Genomic DNA, 17,152 nt, shown 5'->3' with positions numbered 1-17,152 from the left:
TGGGAAATTGGAATATCATATTTATCACTCACCTCATCATGGCAAAGTGTCTCACCTGTCACGGCACCATTGCATTGCAAGAAACGCTCCTTTGGCTACATGACCTTGACATCTGTGATTCAGTGCATGTAGACTTCAGAGCTTTCTCGACCTCATCAATGCAAGTTACAGATTGCATCATAGCTGGTCGCCCAAAAGATGGCCTTTCTTTCCTGTGGCACAAATCTTTAGACAATATAGTGAATGTTATGACCAATAGAAGTGAAAGATTGTTGGGTCTTCAAGTGATGGTAGGCGACTCTAAGATCCTAATAATTGTTTATATGCCCTGGGAAAATAACAATTTTGATCAGTGCTGAATGATCATTGGTGAGTTGCATAGCATTATCCACGATTCTACTGCTGATCATTATATGCATAATTGGGGACCTTAATTGTCATCCCACAGAACACTTCTATAACAAACTTACTCGCTTCTGTCAAAATCATCCTCTCCAAATTAGCGATGTAATGCTCCTCCCCTCTCTTCCCATGCCTATGTACAAAAGAGAACGGACGCAGTTACAACATCCTGGTTGGGCCACTGCATCACGTCTCCATATCTTCATGAATCAATTGTGACCTGCAACATTCGCTACGATCTTGCAACAGGGCCATGATCACATCCCCTTGCAGGTGTCATTCAATACCCATCCCTCCCTACCACGAATCCCCTAACTGGTCGCCCACCTGCTGTGAACTAGGACTTCAAAAACCACCAGAAAACCAGATCCTTTAGGGTGACCAGGGAAAATAGGCTGTGGACTATAGTTCAACCAGCAGACGCCTTACTTTGCACTAACCCAAAATGTAGCAATGACCACCACAGGAGAGATTTTAAAGGATTCTATTCGAATATAATATCTGCTCCGCTTGCCTCCAGCAGGGATACCTAGCTCTTCGTTGGACTGGTCTGTACCGTTCTCGGCTAGCACTCTGCAGGGCCAGCGTTTGAATCTTCGGCCGGCCAATGAAGAATTTGAGGAATTTATTTCTGGTGATAGAAATTCATTTCTCGGTTTAATGTGGTTCGGATTCCACAGTAAGCTGTAGGTCCCGTTGCTAGGCAACCAATTGGTTCTTAGCTACATAAAATAAGTCTAATCCTTCCGGCCAGCCGAAGGAGAGCTGTTAATCAGCTCAGTGGTCTGGGTAAACTAAGGTATACTTAACTTTTTTTTAGCAGAGATACCTTTAAATTTCGTCAAGGCAACGCTCGTAACATACCTGGCTGGAGTGACTTGGTTAAAGATCTGTATACTCACTCAGGTGAAATGTTTTTTTTTACTGTTGAGGCAAAATGGTAGCCCGAGGGAAGGACACTTTGCATTTCTAATGAGACAAACAAGAGCGCAGTTCAAACTTGCTCTTAAGCACTGCAGACTTAATGAAAAGCAACTAAGAGCAGATGCAATGTCTAGAAAATTAGAATCTGGTGATTACCCTCGTCTTTGCAATGTCATTCAATCCCTAAATCCCAATGTAGAAGCTATCACACAGACTAGGAAAGCCATCGGCGATGAGGCTATCGCAAGAATGTGGGGCGACACTTCAGCGCTATCCTAAATTGCATAAACGATCAAGACTCCTGAAGGGAAGTAAATAACCTCCTTACTGATAACATTCAATTTCATCTCACTGATCATATTACGCCAGGTAACATTAGCGATGCCATAAACAATTTACCCAATAATAAATTGCCCGGGTGTGATGGTCTTCCTGCAGAAGCTTTCAAATTCTGCCACCTGATAATTTACGTTTTGCTAGCTGCCCTATTCAATGCATGCATAATTCACCAGTTTCTCCCAGACTACCTACTCTTAGTTCACTTAACACCATAAATCAAAAACAAGCTAAAGGATGCAGCTGACCGTGGCAATTATTGTCCGATTGAGATTACTACAATTGCTTCAAGGATACTTGAGTCAGCTCTTCTAGTGAGACTTATCCCCTTTTCTACACACTGCTGACAACCAGTTCAGATTTAAAGCAAACCACCCAACCAACACCTGCATCTACATCCTGAAAGAATTGCTGAACTATTACCTATCATCAGCCTCTCCTGTATTCCTATGTTTTGTAGATGTGAGAAAAGCATTTGACAGAGTAAACTACCGGAAGCTCTTTCTGAAACTGCACAAAAGAGGCACACCTCTATATCTAACTGGCATTTTATATTGCTGGTTTTCCACACAGAAGTTCTGTGTCAAATGGGGTAACATATTGTCATACACCTTTGGCTCCCTAAACAGGCTCCGGCAAGGCAGTATTCCCTCTCCATACCTGTTTAATATATACACAGCTGCCCTGAATGTCAAACTGAACTCACTTCCAATCGGATGCTCTATCAACAAAACAACAATAAACAATCTCTGTTATGCCGAAGATATGGCTTCCAAAGGGGACTACTTCAAAGGAAATTAAATGCTAAAATGTTACCAGTTTTACATAATTTATGATGCCTCTGTTCTGTTCTGCCATATCTTTTAGGTCTTCTGTGATGACATGGCCCAAATACGGAAATTCATGCATAAATTCCAGACGATTTCGAGGAAAATTTGTGGTTCTGCAATATGCTTAAGCGATGTTGGGGGCACTGGGTCTTGGTTTCGATATGCACCAAGACCCAAGTGGTGCATGCCTTGCTCTGATTTTCCCATCAGTGCAGGTCTCCCGTCGGCTCGACACTTGGCAGCATGATTGGAATTGGTTATCTTTTGTAACCAGACCCAGTGCATGTCTGCCCTGCCTCAACATCGCTTAAGCATGTGCAGAACCACAAATTTTCTCGAAATCGTCTGGAATTTATGCATGAATTTCCGTATTTGGGCCATGTCATCAGAAGACCAAAAAAATATGGCAGAACAGAACAGAGGCATCATAAATTATGTAAAACTGGTAACATTTTAGCATTTAATTTCCTTTGAAGTAGTCCCCTTTGGAAGCCATACACTTTATCCAGCGCTGTTTCCATTGATGGAAGCATTCCTGGAACTCGTTTTCTGGGATAATCAGCAGCTGCCTTGTTGCATTCACTTGGATCTCCTCGACGCCCTGAAATCTCTTCCTTTCAAGTGGGATTTCATTTTTGGGAAGAGGAAAAAGTCACAAGGGGCGAGATCTGGGGAATATGGTGGCTGTCGGACCTGGGGGATGTTGTGCTTGGCCAAAAACTGCTGTACAAGCTGCACTGAATGGGCAGGTGCGTTTTCATGGTGCAATTGCCACTCACCAGATGCATGCAATTCTGGCCTTTTCCAACAGACAGCATCCCGCAAATGCCGTAACACGTCACAGTAGTACTCCTTGTTTACTGTCAGACCAGGTGGAGCACACTCATGATGAACAATTCCCTTGTAGTCGAAGAAAACGGTGTTTTTCTCAGTTCTGCTGGCTGCAGGTCTCCCAGAACGTTCGTCACTATCGACATTTTGTCGGCCATCTTGAAAATGTCTGAACCACTAGTACACTTGTGTGCGGCTCATACACTCCTTTCCATACACTTTTTGCAACTTTGCATAGGTCTGTTCGCAGGTATCACCAAGCTTTAACCAAAATTTGATGCTGATTCACTGCTCAACTTTCTCCATCATAGTCAACGCGACAACCACACACTACACACGTTCCTACCAAGCACTGCTGTAAAGAGCAGTAGTGAGCTAGGACGCTAAAAACTTATTGTACATGCACAGTGGGGGTCAAGGTTAATCTGTGCCAAGTGGCCTCATTCTGCATATTCAAGCTCCTTTACCCTAGCAACAGTCCCCATACTTTAAGATCACACCTCGTATATGGGTGCTCCCTTTGGACGAACTATACCCGAGAGGCCATAAGAAGTATCACTGTTGTTCACAATGACATTTTGAGACACCTCACCAACACGCCCCGCTAACACTCTGCCACACAGATGTTCAGTCTGATCACCCAACTGGGAAACAGCACAATTTGTTTATACGATGCATCCTAAGCAGCGAGGCAAGAAGATCTAAAATGTGGGAAATATGGCTTAATGAGGAGTCTGTTCCATAAATGGCGTTATTTTCCTTCACACTGGGGTGGCCTGAGTTATTGTATACATATACTTATTTTCTATTTTTGCAATATGTTAAAGTGTCATCTGCAGAATCTGTTATTATTATTATTATTATTATTATTATTATTATTATTATTATTATTATTATTATTATTATTATTATTATTGTCGTTGTTGTTGTATTACTATGTTTATCATTATGAATATTTTTTATTAATATTATTATTATCATTAATGTTATTTTTATTATTATTAAGAATTGTTTTTTCACGTTTCGCATTTAGCCCTCCGGACCTGACCTGTGTAATCACCTAAAGTCTTTGGCTGGAATTCAGTTGTATGTAATCTGTTTCTAATTGTTATCATTTTGAATATTTTTCCTGTTATTCTCAATATTGGCACAGTCATAACCATTATTATAATTATATATTATTTTTGCTACTACTTCAACAGCTGTGTGGATATTGCCAATTATCATTTTATCTCGTGTTTCTTGATTGTGTGTTTTGTATTGTCCCCACTTTGTATATCCCATGGATATAACGCTGAGCCGAAATAAGTATCATTATTATTATTATTATTATTATTATTATTATTATTATTATTATTATTATTATTATTACCTTTGAAGCTAATATTCAGGTAGCGCCTGTGATGCTAAAATACACGGAAAATTGGGAACCCAGAAAGCACAAAATACAATTTTACCCATGCGTTTATTTTGACAATCATTCCAAATAACTGGTCCATGGTCTCGCAAACCCGGCCCCCAACTCTCCTCCGGAGTACGACCCACTGTGAAAGGGAGGAGACAAGGCGCACTGAGAGAGGTTAGGTTAGGCAACCCTGGTTGCCCTGGTTTTTGTATCCCTTCATCGAAAACCCTGTTTCCCACAGTAGGCCCTCCTAATGGAATACCGAAATATGGGGTTCCGCTGGTTTTTTATGTGATCTGCTGATAATCTACTTCACTTCTGCCGTAAATAGTGCGTTTTCATTAAGGATCTCCCCATGCCCTGGGAATTCGCAGCTCCCAATTGGTTTGTTTCCCTCGGAAATGATCATGAAAATCGCTCAAATAATACACACAACCCATAGTAAAATCTTTTCATCGTCCAAAGCACTATTGGTCATGTAATGGGAAACGAGGTGTGTAAATGCAGAAAAGGTTCACCGTTTGAACATCCACTGTCGTCGGGAACTCATTACTCCAGCTCGTAAGTAGCGACATTCAACTTTCAAAATTAAAAATCGCACCTATCACCAATGTCGCTTAGCTTTCAAAATTCCGCAAACCTCAACGAATTTAACTTAATAATACCAGAATCTGTTAGCAGGTGTTCTACACCACTCTCATGAATGAATGTATTAATAGCAGATTAAAAAGCCAAATTTAAGAGGATATTTGCAAGCATAACAAGTTTGTTGTAACGAGGTGCATTCAATGCTTGAATAGACTATTCTTTGAGAGCTACAGCCGGATCCTAAGTAACACCAACATATTCTTGGTGTGTCTCACTGGCTACATTTATCGCTCTCGTCGTGGTTCTGCAGACATTCCTCTTATTCTGACTGATGGTCAGATATTGGATACATAGACGGCAGATGATCTGTCGTGAGTTTTGAAGAGAGTAGTGAAAATGGGGCTAAATGCTTCATAGCATTGAACAAGAAAAACCAGTACAAAAAACAACATAAAAGATATAAAAATATAAGGTTTAATTTTAACACTTGTGCATCGACTTACCACAGGAGGCAAGGATAGCTTCTGGCTCATTATACACATAGCAGTTGATAGTGTGGTTGACCCCATCTATTTTGGTGCATGGGAAATTTGTCAAACTTTTAATTTGTTATTTTCAGCTATATGTCTCAAGGAAAATCAAAGTTACTTATGCAGTTTATACATGAAAATTTAGTTAGAAAATGAAAATAATAGAAATTTATGTAAAACACTCTGAAGATGTAGGACAGCGTTAGCATTAACTAAGTTAAGTTTATGTAATTACCAATCTACTGGCATAAGTTATAAGTACCTCTTAACAAGACTTGTCTAGAATCTGAAATCGCTGCCGTTAGCATTAAAATGAGTAAATCTAGATATACTTTAGCAGGGATACCTCGGTAGATTCAGTACCTTATACCTATGACTTTTTATGTTATAAGGAATAAAACCTTATTCATTTATATGGAAAATTATCTCATTCTTTGAAATCGTCTTCAAGGTCAAAATTAAGTTAAATCTAGTAGTAGTCGTTTAGGTAAAGAGCCTAAAATAGTCAAACAGTCCACAAGGATAATGTTCTGGCATTTTAAAAATGAGCTCACCACTTTCTTATTTACAATAACTACAGTAGATTCAAACATTCATTATAATAAGGCAGAAAAGTGCAGATGAATTAAAAAAAATATTTAGGTGACAGGTCTCCCAATTTCTGTTGACCACATATTCTATACATATCTTGCTCAGGCAATTTTGTGCTTTGTCGGATATATCTATTCACTTGAAAATGGTTTCAGTGGTACCTCCAATGCTTGCTCTGAGCCAAATTTGAGTCTCTTTTCGATGGGGGGAGGGTCGTGTGACGTGTCCGTATACAAGTAGAATGACCCACTCGTTCATTTTAAATTTGTTTAAGATGGCACTTTGATTGTTTAATCAAATGTATCTTTGAGCCCCTCTCTGAGGTCCCAAGGGACACATGCAACAGGAGGTCGCCGGCAGGCATCCATATCCGCAAATGTTAGGTTACGACATAATTGCTACTGTGAATATATGATGGTATCTCATTTATCTGAGTAGATTGCTCTGGGTTGCTGGACTAATAGACATTTGGTAGAAAAATTGCAAATGTTGGTAGGATGAAAGAAGAAGCGAGCCACAGAATAGGTGGAGCAAGGAAGGTAGCAGGTACGCGCAAGAGTTTTGAGAGAGAAGTGGAATGTTTCTGTTATGGAATTTATGAAGGGATTAATGAGCAACTCACCTTAATACAAATCAAGTACTGATCTTGAATACATATGAGAGAAAAAAACACTGTTGAGATGAATCTTTTTGTAGTATGAGTCATGGAGAACATGTTTGTGTTGTTATGCCGGATATTTACTTACTCTATGTGCTGTTGCCTCCATACTGCCATGGATGGTCAAAAGTTTCGGCAGCGGAATCAACATTGCACTGAACCCTCTTCTTCTGTCCAATTTCAGGTCTCTTGCAAGGGCCGCGCCGTGTGTTGCGGCTCTGCCTTTTCGCCCTGGTGATTCCAGCTGTCCTCATCACCATTCCGCTGTACGTGAGGCTGGTCCTTTATCCACCGGGACATTACCCCATGATGCCCACAGATCAGAGACTCATTGGCCGGCATGTATCCGGGGTATGGTGCCAGGTAGGATTCCTCGTTGTTGTGGAGTTGCAGATCTTAGACTTAAGATGTTTCATTCCTTTTGGTAAATAAATGAAGCAAGGTATTATTATTATCTTCAAACAATTGAAAATTGTGAACAACAACATCGTTGTCAGCTTGAATCAGTATTTTACATTATTATTATTATTATTATTATTATTATTATTATTATTATTATTATTATTATTATTATTATTATTATTATTATTATTATTGCTTGTAATACTGGTGCAAAAGACAGTCCTTGTTGCAGAAAGTTTTCAGTCACGTTATCTTCTGGGATATATGAATGGATTTCTTGGCAAGAAAAACACATAAGCCTTACAATTAGTTTCTGGTCACATTATCAGTCTCAGGGACAATGTATGTTGAAAACGTACTATGTAGAGGAAAGGTATACTTATGTATGCGTGGGTGTGTGTATATATATATATATATATATATATATATATATATATATATATATATATATATATATATATATATATATATATATATATATATATATATATATATATGTATATATATATATATATATATATATATATATATATATATATATATATATATATATATTTCAAACATCGTAGTGCTTTTAGACACAGAAATTAACAGAAATTAAGTTAGCCCTTGAAGAACGCTTCATGACCTTCCCTTATTCCTCAGGCTCAAAGCACGCACATGAACGGAAGCTTCAACACGTACATGTCTGACGGCCCCCCCGGCGTCAGGGGAGAGCGTCGGCGACACGTGATGCTGCACACGATGAAGATGAAAGACGACGTGAAGGAGTACTGGGGCTTTCACCTTCTTCAGGGGTCCACGGTCACCATTTCCTCCTGCGCCAGGTAAGGGCCAGGACCCTCGTAACTTGGCGCCCCACTCTTCAAGGGATGAGTTTTATAACCCCTCTCCTCGTTCCATCTGATGCATAATCTTGGATTTCTCTTTCCTCTTCCGTTTTCCTGTATTCTTGCGGCATTCTGTCCTTTAACTCTCTTTTCCGCACTTTTTACAGAATAATGGAAAAGGGATTTGTGCTGACCTTCCTATAAGACTCTGCTTGCATCATATTCGATTAAAAAAGACTTGCGTTTTTTAAGTCAAAGTACTATGCAATGTGTCCCAAGTATCTCTTAATGACTTTTGAACTTGTGTACCAGAATCTGGGACTTACTGAAATCTAGTATTATTTACCAAGTTGTAAGAATGGAGATTCAGGCATTACTCACTTTCAGAGGAAAACTGTTAACCATTCTTTTAGGGACACCAGTCATGTTACTTGTAAAAACAACCATTTAGAATTTTACTAGTAACCAACTACTTCTTTATATTACAAGACGAGAGAGATAATTAATGAAAATTCAAGATATTTAGGCATACTTCATAATTCCAACAGTCTTCATCTTCTTGTGTCTGCATAAATCACCTGATAATTCGTTTCAAGAGCGTGATTACCAGCAAAATTGTTTTAGTTTAAAATGTAACTTGCTCTTTGTGAAATGTTTTAAGGTAAATCACTACAGCCAAGTGGCGTCTTATCTTTACTGCTAAAGTACCAGACATGACTCGCAGTTTTTTAAAGCTCAGCACCTGAATTCTTTCAGATGGGATGGCGGTCAGCTGATGATCTTACGTGGCATAGAAAACCTTCGCCGTTGCGCCTGGATTGGAGAGGAGGACTCTGCGGAAGATATGGTTGAGGATGATGATATTATCAGCGAAGAGCGAATGAAGATAAGAAAGCAGCTTTTAGGAGAAGAGAACAGGCACAACCGTAACAGTAATGAAAAAGAAGAAGAAGAAGCACCTGTGATGGGGAATAGGCAGCACTCAGAAGAGAGACGGCAAAACATTGCTCAGCTTCTCAGGAAAGCCATCGAGATAAGCAAAGATAAAAAAGAAATTCTAAAGATACTCCATTCTGAGGGCAAGGATCAAGATTATGCTCTCCATGGGCAGATCATTAACCAGGAGACTGATACAGAAAACGGCAGTGAGAAACACAAAATTGTCCATAAAACTTTGCAAAATGACAGAGCAAATGAGAAGGAGACACTGACAGGCGAGCAAGAAGGTTTGACTCACACAACAGAAATCAGAGCGGGCGGATTCAAAGTAGTGAGTGGGGTATTAAGGAACGAAACGAAGCGAAGATTAAAAAATCTAACTCGGAAAGGCAAGAGAAAACAACAACAACCCAAAAAACAAAGAAGTGGACGTCGCCGACAGAACAGGAACATGACGGAAGAAGTCTTGCCCAAAGAAGAGGAGGAAACCTCTTTAAGGTTGAAAAGATTTGCTGAAGATGACGAATCAGGGGGCGCCTTTGAAGATCTGGATGCTGGGGATATTCTGGGCATTCTAGAGGACCCAAAGGAGGACAGGGAAGTCAATGAAACGTCAGCAGAAATGACAGTTGGCGGCAAAGTATTCTACCCGGAGGGACTCAAATTTGAAAGAGGAAAGTTTAACCAAACGACGCTCAATGACAGATCAAATGAAGAGCACAGATCTTCCTATTCAAGTAGTGAAGAAGCACTGGCCAGTTGCGATGGCGTCATATTTACTCTTCCTCTTGTTCCCTTTAGAAATTGCCATTTTAAGAATACGGGTCTAAACAAGATCACTTACGATATTCCCATCACAGGAACGTATTATTTCGTCTTCTCCAGTGACAACGAAATCTACGCAAACGATTTGTTCTTCAACTTGACAATGGACAGGGTCGTCTATGACACAGAATTCTCGGAGAAGATCTGCACCAATGCCACTGACTGCTCGTTACCCCTGAGCTTCTGGTCAAACGAGCAGGCAGTTGTAGAAGTACCTGAACAGGGTGACTGGGATAATGCTTATGTTCTTGACACGCGATGCGAACCCCGTGTCTACGTGTATCTGACGCTGCTCCTACTCGTTCCCTTATTCATCATGTGTTGTGCCTTCCACTAGCGACTTCTGATATGCTCAAATTTTACATTTAGGGCTCACAATGTTATATAGGTCATAGGTTTAGAAACAATATTTTTCTTTTCTTTGTTTTGATGAGATCTCAACTACTCAGTCATTTCTGTTGAATAGCTTGTGTGTTAAAAGCGCAAGAAAATTACCATATAAGGTTTTTTCCCGAAACAGTTTGCAATTCATAACCAGTGGAGCAACGATATGCCCAGTATGTAACCTTATCTAAGGATGTTGTTTTGTAAGGGAACTATTGGTTTTAAGGCATGCTGAAGCTGTTACCCTGAGCAAACTCAGTACACGAGAAACACGTACTCGAAGTGTGAAGTTTATTTCAAAGTTGCAAAGAGGTCTATCCTAAATCTCGGAGTCATACTTTTCATCTCCACATCGGCGGATTTTATGTTGAACTACCTTGGATAGAAATATATCTTGTTGATCTAATTCTTTCAGGAGGTGTTATCAGTATATTTGACTGAATAATAGCTTTAGCAGACCAAAGACTAAATATATTTTTTCTAGTGTTAAGACATTTATTAAGAGTGTAGAAATGCTTTTACATTTTTGTACGCTTAAAATGACACGAAATCGTAAGTTAGAAATCGTATTTTCCCCGATTGTCCTTTCACAAAAGGAATCATTAAACTGTGCGATTCTTTATGGGAAGTTAAATCCTTTGCAGTTTCCTTCTTGGTTCATTTCAAGACATTAAAATAACCAGTCTATTAGAATATTAATAAAAACAAAGGGGCAACATGTTTGCAGTTGAAAGAGGGTTATAGACTGACTTCGATAGCAAATGCAGTGCGATCATCTGTACCTAAGGATGTTTCTGGAGCTTCTGAAATGAGACCAAGAACCTTTCAGAATACACTTGAAGCAGGCCTCGCGATGCTGATAGTTCCGTTGGCTTAGTTTACAGCACCTGGAACATCTGTCGAAAAACCATCCCTTGCCCACTGTTGCACACTCTGAGGGTCTAGTCAACGAAGCTCCTGGGTCACCTGAATTTTCCCAGAGTGAAAAACCTTAGACCTGAAGACCCTCCTCAATGAACTTCAGCTTTGTGGCTCGGGAGCAGAATCCAGATTGTAGATGTCACTCTTGCTTGTATTTCAGGTCAATTTATAATAAAGGTGATTTCTCTGCTGTCCGTGTCCATACGCATCCCCAGTGTTAATCTTTGTTTTCAGATGAAAAGGTGTATTCCACAGCACTACTGGAGACATAAAGTTAAGAAAGTAAAAATTTCTACTTACTGAGGCTTTTCTTCTTAACCTTCTGGTAAAACCCATACTCTTCGCTAAAATGCTTGAGATGTCATCATTTGAATTTGTTTAATTTCCTGGCCATTTTGATACCAGCCTAGTCTATACAATTTATCAGATAACAACTGTTACTACTTGAAATAATACTTTCACGAGTTTAGTGTTGAAATCATAAGATAATTAGCGGTTATTTTGACGAAGTTGTGTCAGAAAATCTGTGTGGCTGTAGAACAATACAGGTACTCTTTTAAACGGCATGAAAATGTTGAGGACACGCAACTTATTGAACGATGAAACAATATTGAACTCAGCATAAGCACATTTTAAGTATGGCACAACTCTCTGAATATTAAAGAGCGGCATTTCAGAATTTCATGCAAAAGTAAAACGCCCTTTGATAAGCACCAGAATCTAGCGCAAGATCGATAACCAATAGATAAGGAGCGGTTACTAGTACAGTATTACCATCCTATGTTATACAGTTACGGTTGTCAAAACAATAATTAGTGGCCAGTTTAGATTTAGATGGCATATGCCAGCACGGAACCTTGCCCTAAGGAGATCCATAAGCGCAATAAGTAGTTGAAGGGGTTAAGTGAACTAATGTTGACCTCTGGGCTCTGACAAGCAACATAAAAAAAGAAGAAAACAGATGCCTTTTAGCAGCAGTCATCACAGTCAGAGATGTAAGTTGCCAACTACCATTTCTACTGACCCCAATCACGGAAACATTGTATCCAGTATCACCTTTTAATTTTTGAAGAGATAGTAAATTGTACAATATGTTACGTAAATGTGAGTTCAACCTTCTCGTTAATTTACGCTTCAGCAAATATCGTTTACTAGACACAGTTGCCAGTCGTAACTGTAGCCTATTTGCTGTCCATAATTTCGCTAAAAAAGTGTGATGTAAAACAGGAACAGTATGTAAAATTTCATTTAGACATACTGAAAATTTTTTCCTCAGCAGAATATTACAGAGTTGAGGTCGAGTTGCATTTCGATGGCATTCAAATCTTTCAAGGTCAGGAGGGAAGCAGTTGTGTTTTGTTTTGCTTCGGTAATCGTTGTCAAGTCAGTCTGAGTTCTCGTTCAGTGCGACCAACTCGTATTAGTTTTGTGTTGAAGTAAAGGTTTATTATTGCGTGTAAGGAAACCCGCATACTGCAAGGTAATATGACCATTTTGTAGGCCTATTTATCACTGGATATCAGATTTGCTGTTTTGTAAAAAAAAACGTTGTCATTTATATGAATTTAGACTAAGTCGTTTGTTCCATGACAGGTCTTGACCTTGGGGGTATAATTTGAAGCTGCCGTTCAGCAGTCCCCATAGCTATTTTCATTTCCTTCGCAACCGCTGTGAAAATTAGCTTTCTTATCAAGACAGTTTATTGATGATTTTAGCATAAGATATGGTAACTCAGCAGAAGACACGAGAATAGGCTGCACTCGTGGATCCTGGGTGAACTGTACAGTAGATTGCCGCCGTAGATAATAGGTCCAAACTCCCGTCTTGGTAACAATCATGATCAACCATCTGTCCCTCTTTCTTATGTCTTAGCTGTGCTATATATATATATATATATATATATATATATATATATATATATATATATATATATATATATATAAAATTTGTGTGTGTGTGTGCGTGTGTGCTCCCCAACAGTTGTTGTTTTCTATTTTTAATCTGTTAGATAATCTTCAGCTCCTGCCCTTCCCTGCATTCTTCTTGATCTCCGTGGCCGTATTCTTAATTCTTCATTCGGAATTATCCCCTTTGCAGTCCAGCATGTTTATGTTCTTAAAATTCTGATATATAATCTCACAAGTAATGTTTCCTCAAAATTATATATATATATATCTAATATATATATGTATATATATATATATATATATATATATATATATATATATATAGACAGATAGATAGATAGATAGATATTTTATGATTGGGAGCTGGAGGGCCTTGTTAAGGACTTGCAAGCACAACTAATCACATGTTATAAGGGGAAATTTGGAGGTCGGCAGTAAGACACGAATTACCGGCAATAAGTGCATTTACAAACTACTTATTTAAAATAATAACAAAGGGAGCACCGCGGTGGGCAAATATTTACTTTATATAAACTAATATTTCATTAATCGTTGATTACTGGAGCCTCAGGGGCTTACGTGGAGTTGGATAGTTCGTGAAGGTTCCGGCAAAATTTTCTCTCACCCCCCGAAAGGGAAAACGACGACAATTAATAATGAGCTAACATGCAAGGGATCCCTAATCCACTTAACCATACAGTTAAGTCACACGATTATTTATACAGATTATTTATATCAGTTAAGAACATGATGAAGTTGCGTGCGCAAGTCCTTAGTCACTGTAAACACAAACAAGCGCAGCATTTGTAGAGACTACTCAGAGGTAACACTAACGAATGGTGATTAACACACTTTTACAGGGTGAGGGTATAAGGCCAGGAGAAAATACAGCCACGTGGTCAGGCCCGTCCAAGGATGGGATAAAATGAATGAAGGTTGGGTAGATAGGATCTTCCTATCAGGATAAAGGGAAGGATGGGATGTTATCAAGGGGAAGGTTTAAGGAAAGATAAAGGATATGAGGTGAGGTCCTCATGCAGACGCTTTACCTTTGTAAAGACAACCGCAGTTCGTCTTTTAGACGCAGGACTGGTCGGAGCGGCTTGCTCACAACCACTCTTGACGACGGTCCTAGAGGGAAGAAGGAATGCCGCCCACTCCTTCGACCATCCACCCCCAGGTCCTTCAAGCGAGGGAAACTTATTGTAGGATGTCCCACTGGTCATTGACTCTCGATCCCCTCGTTTTTAGGCCAAATATTGCTTCCCAGTCCCTCGCTTGGGCGGTGGCAAATGGCATTGTGTGGCGGAGGCATCTGGAAATGAGAGACCTCAAGGGGGTAGGCTGATCTAGGATAGGTGGTTTGGTTGTCTCTCTGGGTAGGGTCACCAATGCTTGTATCATTCAAAAATCCCTTGCTAGGAGTCTCTTTATATGACAAAATGGCAGAATGACTATCACTAGTGACATATATATATATATATATATATATATATATATATATATATATATATATATATATATATATATATATATATATATATATATATATTATATATGTATGTGTGTGTGTTTGTGTGTGTGTGTTTGTGTGTGTGTGTTAAATGGCCTATCCCCAGGTCAAATAAGGCCATCTTTTATTGCTGTATCTGTTTTAAGAAGAGAATCAAACATCTTACTTTTCCTAAGACGTCTCTGGTAGTCGTGGCCCCTTGCGTCAGCAAATTCCTTCCCCTTTGTCGACTTCTCTCACTGTATCTATCTTAAAACAAAGGCCTACTGAAATTAAACACTGACGTACAAAACTAGACTTTATTTGCAAATTTAACGAAAGTGATTCAGCAAAAGCTACGATCATGAAATGGAGTGATTCACACCCCTATCAATGGAATTCATAACTAGAGGAAATACTGTTTCACAAACAAGCATATTAATAATTCTATACCATATTGGAGCAGGTAACTATAAAAAAATAGGGGAAAAGTGCAAATGGTGATACAAGCATGAAACTTGGCTCAACTATTCTTCTTGTCCCTTGGTCTCATTATCAATTTCTGGCCACACAAAATTTTGCCATTTTCCAAGATGGCCGACAGGTTTTCAAAATGGCGTCCTGTGGATATTTGAATATTGGTATTTAATTGATTAATCACATTCAAGTCCCTAAGTCACTCCCAGTTTATATTAAAATATTAAAAACAAGCCTTTATATATGTAGATACATCATTTCTCTGCATAGAAATATCCAGGATGGCTGTTACTATATCAAAAATGTCCGCCAAAATGCCAGAAATTGGTACTTAAGCTCATATATGAGGCTAAAGGTCGGATAATACATGGATTTGGGGTAACTTCAGCCCAATCAGTTCATTTTTTGAAGATTAGAAATCAATTAATCCCCAGTTAGTTAATTTTCACCCTCATTTAGAAAAAAATGGGTAATAAGCTTAATGTAAAAGTGTAATAGTGTAGTGTCAGTGTACTACCAGGGCACACTGGTTGACACTATAGCTGTGAAACTCAGCAAGGGATTCAGTGCTAGCTAATGGCAGAGATTTGTTATTAGTTTCCCAAATGCTGTTTAGCTAGCACCACTTCAAAGTTAAACAGCTGCACCTGAATTGACAGGATGTGCCAGCGCGGGAGAGCTGAGCCAAGAAAGATGGGGCTTTAGTCTTCTAGATGGTGTACAGATCACACGGGAATTAAATGGCATTGGATAAATAATCGGGCTAGGGGTAGGATTATGACATATCTGAGCCTAGTTGTATCCCATATCTGAAAGTGCATATATGTTATATAGGTGGTAAAAGGATAAACCCTCGCCCTATAGAACAAAAGCAATGGCAGGACAATCTTGGAAGTCAACATCTTTCCTGAAGGGAGATAGTACAACTAACTGGAAGCTTTGTTGCTTGTGCCAAGAGGACACACGTGAAAGACTAGTTGATGCATCTGGTGCTGGCTATGTTACCCTTGCTACAAACAATCCTGAATTCTATAAGTTAAATGCAATGCCTATACCATTTCATCTCAAAAGGCTTGATGAAGGTGATGGAATTCTGCAGACCTTTGAAAATAACAAAGCAACATATCATGAATCATGTATGCTGAAGTTCAAAACAAAACTAGAAAGGAAAAGGAAGTAATTGTGTAAGACAAAAGAAGAAGATGATGCCCCATCAGCAAAATTCACATGTAGTAGCCAGAAGGCAGATGAAGAAGATGCAGAAGAATCTAAGACTGAGAAAGAAGTAATATGCTTTATTTGTGACCAACCAGCACCAATCAAAGATTTACGATTGGCCATGACATTGCCTTTACATGAAAAGCTGCAACGATGTGCCACCAACCTACTAGATGAGAAACTTCTGGCCAAGTTTAGTGCTGGAGATATTGTTTCTCAGGACCATATGTATCACTCATCTTGTCTGACAGGTGTGTACAACAGGGAAAGGACCTGGCTAAATTCCCAGAAAATTAGAGATGATTATGTGCAGTACAGACAAGAGGCATGTGCCCATGCTTTTGCTGAGCTTGAGATGTACATAAGAGACAAGCAGTTGACTACAGATGGGTGCTGCTGTTTTACAATGGTAGAACTTTATGATTTGTACAAACAAAAACTGGAACAGCTAAATGTTGATGCTTCCTTTGCGCACCAAACACGGTTGAAAGAACAGATACTTGTCTGCATCCCAGAATTGAGGACTTTAAAAAGGGAAGAGAAATTTGGTTTGCCTACAAAAGGAAAATGGGAGAAGCCCTAGCCATGGCATGTGACTGCAATGATTCACTAATCATGGCCAAAGCAGCTTAGATATTGGGGAAACAGATGCTTGAACATGA

General features: G+C 39.2%; 2 protein-coding genes across 6 annotated transcripts in view; both read left to right on the top strand.

The window, feature by feature from the left end:
- LOC136836306 (uncharacterized) overlaps positions 1-11,695 on the top strand; it is a 76,067-nt gene extending 64,372 nt beyond the window's left edge. For all 3 annotated transcript variants that reach the window (XM_067100428.1, XM_067100430.1, XM_067100427.1), the window contains 3 exons: positions 7,280-7,458; positions 8,143-8,324; positions 9,084-11,695. In XM_067100428.1, the coding sequence (XP_066956529.1) occupies positions 7,280-7,458; positions 8,143-8,324; positions 9,084-10,428 (1,706 nt within the window). In that variant the 3' untranslated portion in view covers positions 10,429-11,695. The remainder of the gene's footprint in view (positions 1-7,279; positions 7,459-8,142; positions 8,325-9,083) is intronic.
- Positions 11,696-12,272: 577 nt separating this feature from the next.
- The window catches only part of LOC136836304 (acyl-coenzyme A synthetase ACSM3, mitochondrial-like), a 319,876-nt gene continuing 314,996 nt past the window's right edge, over positions 12,273-17,152 (top strand). For 2 of the 3 annotated variants that reach the window (XM_067100426.1, XM_067100424.1), the window contains exon 1: positions 12,738-12,876. The gene's annotated coding sequence lies outside the window, so the exon portion shown is untranslated. Of the gene's footprint in view, positions 12,392-12,737; positions 12,877-17,152 lie in introns of those variants that run through there. The other variant, XM_067100425.1, reaches the window with a different exon arrangement.

Source organism: Macrobrachium rosenbergii, chromosome 56 (genome assembly GCF_040412425.1).
Source record: "Macrobrachium rosenbergii isolate ZJJX-2024 chromosome 56, ASM4041242v1, whole genome shotgun sequence".
Lineage (NCBI taxonomy): Eukaryota > Metazoa > Arthropoda > Malacostraca > Decapoda > Palaemonidae > Macrobrachium > Macrobrachium rosenbergii.
This window is presented reverse-complemented; position numbering and strand designations above follow the sequence as displayed.